The sequence below is a fragment of the Lathyrus oleraceus genome, chromosome 4, assembly GCF_024323335.1.
Source record: "Lathyrus oleraceus cultivar Zhongwan6 chromosome 4, CAAS_Psat_ZW6_1.0, whole genome shotgun sequence".
Taxonomy (NCBI): domain Eukaryota; kingdom Viridiplantae; phylum Streptophyta; class Magnoliopsida; order Fabales; family Fabaceae; genus Lathyrus; species Lathyrus oleraceus.
Window position 1 is genome coordinate 3,222,211 of NC_066582.1, and position 7,690 is coordinate 3,229,900.

The window sequence follows — 7,690 nt, forward strand, 5'->3', positions numbered from 1 at the left end:
CTTTATAAATTAAATATTATAGATTTAGTTGCTTTGGTTGTTTGTATGTCTCAGGTTTTCAGTCTTTGTTTATAGTATTTAATTTTATAAGTATAATTCTGATTAAACTTATCTTTTAAATAAATATACATGTTGATTATACTGTAAAAACTGTAATGATAGAATGTTTAACGATTTAATATAATCACATTCACATATCTCAAATTGAAGCTAGATAAAATTGTCGTATTGTTCTTATCTATTTATCATTATTTTATAATCCTAGAGTTACATTGCATAATTCACCCAATAATGAAATTTTTAATATGTTTTCTTAACGATTTTACTTCCGCATTAAACTTTGATTTCTAAATTCTAAAAAAGAATAATCTATTCAATCGTCCCCCTCTTTCTAGATTTTTCTGTCATCATATTCAACCATCCGTTGTTACCTTTGCGAGTATTTAAGGGGGTGCTAGCAACCTAGTATTATCTACCATATAAGATTTTTTAGTCAACTATAAATGTTAGCAACACTCTCTTTTCAAGACTATTTATAAGACTCACTCCTTTATTGGGTGAACACATGTATGTCTTACCCCTTTATATTAGATTCCAAGTATATATTCTCTTTTCCCAAATAGAAATCAAGTATCCTCTCTAAGCAATTGCAGAGACTCCTAGAGCCATAGAGAATCACAATAGGCGACAAAACTATTTTTCAATAGAATTTAATCAACCTGGAGAGAACCACAATGGACAACAAAACTCTTTCTCAAGAGAATTTACACTACTGCATGTGCATGACTGATCAATGTATATTAATACACCATATTTTACTTTGTGGTAAGAGAAATCTATGACTTGTTGCTTTTATTTTATTTATTTTAGTGTGTTTTATAATTTTAATTTAATTTAGCTCTTATTTATCATTTATTTTCTAAATAAATAGTAATTTGACACTTTCTTGCTGTGCATATCATAACTTAAGCTACGAGGTGTCGTTTGAGGCGTTCTAATATCCTTTGGAAAAATGAGAGGATAAACTACAAATTTTATGTTGAAGTCATAAGTCAATTCAGAGTGCAAAAGAGTTAAATATTGTCTTTTCGTGTCAGACTTAAAACATAATTAGTTTTGGACCGACTTTTATGTTTTGCGGATCGGTTTCTATTAGGGACCGATTTCTCTTGTATTATTTAAAATAAATTGTCATCATTAAGTTAGGTAGTCAGTTTACACGAATTTAGAAAATACGACTATAATTTCTATGGAGAACTAATTTTCAAAGTTTGATCTACTGATTTGTGTTTTCACCGATACTTTGAGGTTATTATAATTTCCAATTAAATTTCGATTCCTTTCAATATTATTCTGTGTTTCTTGCATGTTTAATTCGAGTTTCGTAAAATAGGTTGATTTAATTCGATAGATTCATGTTCCTAAGCTTAATCGCGTTTAACATAGTTTTTTTCTCGTTAATTCGCACAATCTTTAACCGTTTGCTTAATTCGAAAAATAAGAGCGTAAATCATAGAGTATCGATTGTGCTTGTTTGATCGGCATTGTAATCAAATAGGGATTGAATCCACTTAAAGAATTAGAGTTATAGTAATCGACGATACAAAAAAAGTATATTAACTTGTTAATTCTATTCTTCATCAAATTCTTTTAACAATTTGTAATCTTAATCAAGAGTTTGTGCGACACAACTCAAATGTCGCTACCTTATATCATCCTTTAGTAATTTGTTTTGACTCGTGTACAACAACGAATCAATGATTAAGTTCGAACTCAAAACCTTTGATTAAATAAAAGAAAATCTTTTATTATCTCATCTAAATACTTTGGTTAAGTTTATATTTTATGTATAATAAAAAGTTATTATTTTAAAATTATTTTTAAACCGTCTTTTATTTTTGTAGGACTTTTCAAATGTCTTTATAAAATGAATTTATAAGCTGATGAAAAGTAAAGCTTTATCTAAACTTATGCCTTAAGTATATATAGTATATATATTAAAATCAAAACATTACCTTAAAAAAAACTTGTTTTCTATAAATTGGATATACACTTTTCTAAACAATATTTGAGTCTAAATATTTAATAATTTAACATCTCTGATTAAAGCACGCGTTTTCCAAAATTAGATTAGGTTATACTATAAACAGTTAGAGTTTAATTAAACTCAATAATAACAATCACGCATTAGTATTACTATTAAAGGATACTGTTTCTTAATTAATCTTAATTGAAGTTTACTTAATCACTAAGAGACAAAAACACAGTGCACACGCGCGCGCACTCACTCACACACTCTCATCAATTTCCATTAAATTTTCTGCTATCCATTATTTCATCATCATCTTCTTCTGAAACTTGCGACAACAAATTAATACTACTACTACGAGCTTTGAAATACACAATGCTTTCGCATCTCAAATGCGATTCTCAGATTTGTAATTAAGTCTATTTGTTACGTTCATTTCTCTGAAATTGAATCCAAACATTGCAGTGTTGGATTGTGCTGTAATTTGAAACTTTTAGGGTTTCGGTTTGTGTAGAAATGGTGGCTACCAGAAGTATTGTGATTTTGTTGCTTTGTATTACTGTTGTTACTCCGATTCTGCTTTACACTGATCGTCTTACAACTTTCAATTACTCCTCCGGTGTGTTTGTGTTTTTCATCATTTGATTTCTCAATTGCAATCTCTTATTTTTTTTTAATAACCTAACTTTTTTGTTTATGTGTATTTTGCAGCTCACCAGGAGTTTGTTGAAGATGTAACAACTTTCGTAAGTTTTGTTATTTTTATTTTTATTTTTTGTAATTTTTGTAGATTGAGATCTCTGAATTTGTTGAATTTCTCTTGTTAGACTGTCGGTGGAGTAGACTCTGGCCATTTAAATTTGCTGCCTCAGGTGAAATTTCTTTGTTATGTGAAGAAATTTATATGCATAGTTAGTTGCATATGTTGATGAATTAAATTAAACTCTTGATGTTCTTTTTTGTTGTTGAAATTTCTCATTTTGAAAATAGGAGACCTCTACCATCGTTAAGGAACCGATTGGGGTTGTATATTCAGAGAATTCTTCAAACAGTAACAATTTGCTTCGAGGTATGTTCTCGGTTCTTCAATTTGATTAGTTTTGTTAGAAAGAGTAAAGAAACGATGATCGGAAACAATGAACAAACGATGAGCCATACGACAATTTTCCCCTCCCGTTTTCTTATGGGATTCTGTTTATTGTGTTTTTAATTACTGTCCGTTCTAATTGTTTGGCTGATCTAGATTTGTATTTTGTGAAATTAGGGGAGCATGTAGTAACCAGGGTATTGTCAGCTACAAACGAGGAAGGTCGAGTTAAAGGGGAGAACTCCATCAAACTGGTGACAGATGAGGAAGATGCTATTGATGCTAACGACAACGATGAGAAACTTACTAAATCATCTAATGCTTCTGATCAGGCATCTCAAGTTATAGTAAGTGACATATTTACCTCATGTTTTGCTTGTGATTGTTACTTTGTTCATTAAGGGTGGGTACAAAACTTTCCTTAGGTTTGTGATCATGCTAGGAAAATTATATGTGTCTATTTATATGAGTGGGCTGTGCATTATTTATCAAATATAGTATTTAGTATACTTGTTTTAATTGGTTTTCCTATTATGAGTTTAAAATCTGGCGGTTTGTATTGATATCTCAAACACAATTCTTAATTGTGAAACAACTGAGAACGTCTTTTCGTGTTTAATGTTCTTCGTCAAGCCAAGTTGATGACTTAGTGAAACAGTAATCTAAATGTGAAGGTGATGTTGCCATGATGAATATCTTCTGTATGCACTTGTGACACAAAGTTACTTTATATCGGTACTATCATGTCAGTGTAAATACAACACAACACAGGCATGTTGGTTGAATTCAATATTTGCTTCCATTTCTTTATTTTTTTTACTTTGACAAATGTATATTTTATATTTTCTTAAGTAAGAATCTGAGTTTGAAACAATCAGAAAGAATAGAAGTTATATCTAGATATCAATTAATAACTTTTATATTTCATTTTATGGGAACTCTATCTATGGTCACGGTTTTAGGATCGTACATGTATAACTTAAGCCATTTCCTTCCATACCTGGTTAGCTCCGTTAACATGGAAAAAGAATAAATGACTGTTGCCATCAACATTCATTTTTTTCATGTCTCTGAAAATTACATTGAAAATGTTTTCTTTAAATTTGGTGCATCTTCTTTCAGCTTACCAAGCAAGGGAAACGGCATATTGAATCTTCTAGCAAAGTAAACAATATCAAGCATAGTGAAGAAACACCGCCTGATGCTCGGGTACGGAAGCTAAAGGATCAGCTCATCCAAGCTAAAGTTTATCTTTCCCTTCAGGCTGTTAGGAACATTCCCCATCTCACTCGGGAGCTTCGGTTACGGGTAAAGGAAGTTTCACGAACAATCGGAGAGGCAAGCAAAGATTCCGACTTGCCAAGGAAGTAAGTGAGCTTTTAAGAATGTATGTTGTGGGTACATGTCACCAGGTTTTCCAATTTTGTTATAGCTATTAAGTTAGTTATTTCATATTTAGCTTTATTTGAAAGTAACATAAATATATTGAATAGTTCAGGCAGTGATCTACATTTTATTCAGTTTAAACTTACATTTGTAATTCTACTAATGCAGTGCAAATGAGAGAATGAAAGCAATGGAGCAATCATTGATGAAAGCAAGGCAAATTCACGATGATTGTGCCACATCTGTGAAGAAGCTTAGGGCTATGCTCCACTCATCAGAGGACCAGCTTCGCGTGCACAAGAAACAAACCTTGTTCTTAACACAGTTGACAGCTAAAACACTGCCTAAAGGTCTCCACTGTCTTCCCTTGCGCCTTACAACTGAATACTATAGCTTGAACTCTTCTCAGCAACAATTCCCCAATCATGAGAAGCTAGAAGACCCTGGTCTATACCATTATGCAATATTCTCAGATAACATATTGGCAACAGCTGTTGTTGTGAATTCTACTGCTGCCCATGCTAAGGTAAGTTATTTTCACAGGGAGATTTCCTGAGTTGTTTCTATTCGCCAGGATTATGAAACTGATTACCAAATAAAATTTGATATATATCTTTGCAGTTAAATTGCTTTCCTCACAATGTTTTAACAAACTAATCTGTTTTCATTTTATTTGTCCCTAGGGGTAGTGATGGATAAAAAATGAAAAGAAAAAACTAATCTGTTACAATATAATGGTGGTACTTTTCTTTCAGGACTCCTCCAAACATGTTTTCCACATTGTAACTGATAGGCTCAATTATGCGGCAATGAGGATGTGGTTTTTGGCAAATCCACCTGGGAAGGCGGCAGTTCAAGTTCAAAACATCGAAGATTTTGCATGGTTGAATTCGAGTTACAGTCCAGTTCTTAAGCAGTTAAGTTCTCCTTCAATGATAGATTATTACTTTAAGGCTCACCGTGCTTCTTCTGATTCAAACCTCAAGTTTCGGAATCCTAAGTATTTATCTATGTTGAACCACCTCCGCTTCTACTTGCCTGAAATATTTCCAAACCTCAAGAAAGTGCTGTTTTTGGATGACGATGTAATTGTGCAGAAGGATCTTACTGGTCTTTGGTCAATTAACTTGAAGGGAAATGTAAATGGTGCTGTCGAAACTTGTACAGAAAATTTTCATCGGTTTGATCGTTACCTCAACTTCTCAAATCCTCTTATTGCAAAGAATTTTGACCCCCGTGCTTGTGGATGGGCATATGGTATGAATGTTTTTGATCTAGTCGAATGGAAGAAACAAAACATCACAGAGGTGTACCATAACTGGCAGAAGCTGGTAAGCACGCTTCTGTTTACTTTTTAAAAACATCACAAAATTGAGCAAAATGCATATACTGTTAACTTGTCTCGTATCTTTCCAATTTTCATTGCTCTCTTTGATCTTAACGATTTTCCTTCTCTAATTAATCTGAATACAGAATCATAATAGACAACTATGGAAGTTAGGAACCCTGCCACCCGGTCTTATAACATTCTGGAAACGCACTTTTGCGCTGAACCGATCTTGGCACGTCCTGGGTCTTGGCTACAACCCCAATGTCAACCTAAAAGATATTGAAAGGGCTGCTGTAATACACTATAATGGAAACATGAAACCATGGCTTGAGATAAGTATTCCGAAATTTCGTGGTTATTGGATGAAGTATGTTGATTATAATATTGTATATTTGAGAGAATGCAACATCAATCCATAACAGGTCTCATAGTACCTTTTATTCGTCCAAGTTTCTTGGTCTTAGCTATGATCAATGCACCTTATAGGTTACATTTCCATCTGTGTAAAGATTTCATTTTGTAGAGATTTATTTATTATTCTTTTAAAATCACTTATTTTTTTGTTTTAGTGTTTCATGTATATGTTTTTGTATGAGTGCACATTCTCTTTAAAAACCATAATAATGTCCTTTAAGCCTTAAAAACATTTTCACACTGTGCTTCCTGAAGTGTGTTTATTGAAGTGTAACTCTATTATCAGATGAAATTCATTTTAGACCGACAATATAGTACTGCCTCTTAGTGTGTAGCAGGTGGTTGGTTGAGATTGGAAGCAAGACAAGTGACTAAGAAACATTGCTAGAATATTCATGGGGAGGCTATCAACCATAGTAACTGTGTGTGTCCATCTGGTTGGTTCACATTTGTAATCACGTGGTGGTGGAGCCCTATGTCATTCTTAACAAAAACTTTATGTTGTGGGGTTTCATTATAATTAAACTTGAAGTAAAAGCTTTGTCGTGAAGGGTGGGATTGCAGGTACATGACTTAAATGAGATGGACTAGTTAGTAGGAGATGGAGCAATTACGTATTACTGTTTTTGTAATATAATAATTTTAAGTTTGTTTTTAAACTAACAAAATTGTTGAATTGAATCTTTATTAGTAGATTTTTTTTTTTAACTGACAATTATTGAATTGAATCCTTATTAGTAGAAAAATTCTAAGTCACACATTAATTATAAATTTGAATAAAATTTATATAGAGAGACATCTCTCAGTTTAAAAGTTGAGTTGAAGTTGATTTTTTAGAGTTGTATTAGACTAAAATTTTAATTTTAATATAGTATTAGGGTCAATCAATCAAATTACGGATTACTTATCATTTATATCTACTCATCATATTCAATTAGTCATTTATAAACACACTACCCTATTCAAAGTTTTGGGTATTAAAAAATATATTTATTACAAGCCCGACAAGCCTAGGGTCGACTAGAAAGCAATTCAGCGAGCAATTACCTGTTGTGGTTTCAATCGGGGTTTGCTCTTTCTATCATTAGTGGTAAATAGTCACCTTTTCGGGGTTTGCTCTTTCTATCATTAGTGGTAAATATTCACCTTTTTAAAATTCAAAATTGTTCTTTCAAAATCCACTAGTATATTTATGTACGCATTCAAAATATACCACATACTTTCGTAAGTAAACCATCCATTCAATTTTATCAAAAATTAGTCTTCTGAAGATGTATCTTTGTAGTCGTAGAATGGTGAATCTGCGCATTTCTATAGTAACTCCTAGACACATTTTGATTTATGGTAGTGTGTTTATTTCACATCTCTAAAAATAATTTGGAAGAATATTTCCGTAATTACCTTTTGGCAATAAGATTGTTATAAATTTGGCCAAAATAAATTT

At 32.1% G+C, this 7,690-nt stretch overlaps 1 protein-coding gene across 1 annotated transcript; it reads left to right on the forward strand.

Annotated features, from left to right (window-relative positions):
- The first annotated feature begins 2,270 nt into the window (after positions 1-2,270).
- LOC127138266 (probable galacturonosyltransferase 4) lies at positions 2,271-6,514 on the forward strand. Its single transcript, XM_051064676.1, has 9 exons — positions 2,271-2,648; positions 2,741-2,775; positions 2,857-2,901; positions 3,020-3,098; positions 3,294-3,463; positions 4,239-4,483; positions 4,671-5,028; positions 5,258-5,833; positions 5,976-6,514. Exons 1-9 carry the CDS (start codon positions 2,546-2,548, stop codon positions 6,249-6,251), a joined length of 1,887 nt encoding a protein of 628 aa, XP_050920633.1. The 5' UTR covers positions 2,271-2,545; the 3' UTR covers positions 6,252-6,514.
- The last annotated feature ends 1,176 nt before the right edge of the window (positions 6,515-7,690 follow it).

Excerpts from the sequence above, each read along its gene's own strand:
- LOC127138266 (XM_051064676.1), top strand. The coding sequence starts at position 2,546 with ATGGTGGCTACCAGAAGTATTGTGATTTTGTTGCTTTGTATTACTGTT. Across the intron at positions 2,902-3,019 it reads ATTTAAATTTGCTGCCTCAG|GAGACCTCTACCATCGTTAA; the intron begins GTGAAATTTCTT and ends TTTTGAAAATAG. Across the intron at positions 5,834-5,975 it reads ACCATAACTGGCAGAAGCTG|AATCATAATAGACAACTATG; the intron begins GTAAGCACGCTT and ends ATCTGAATACAG.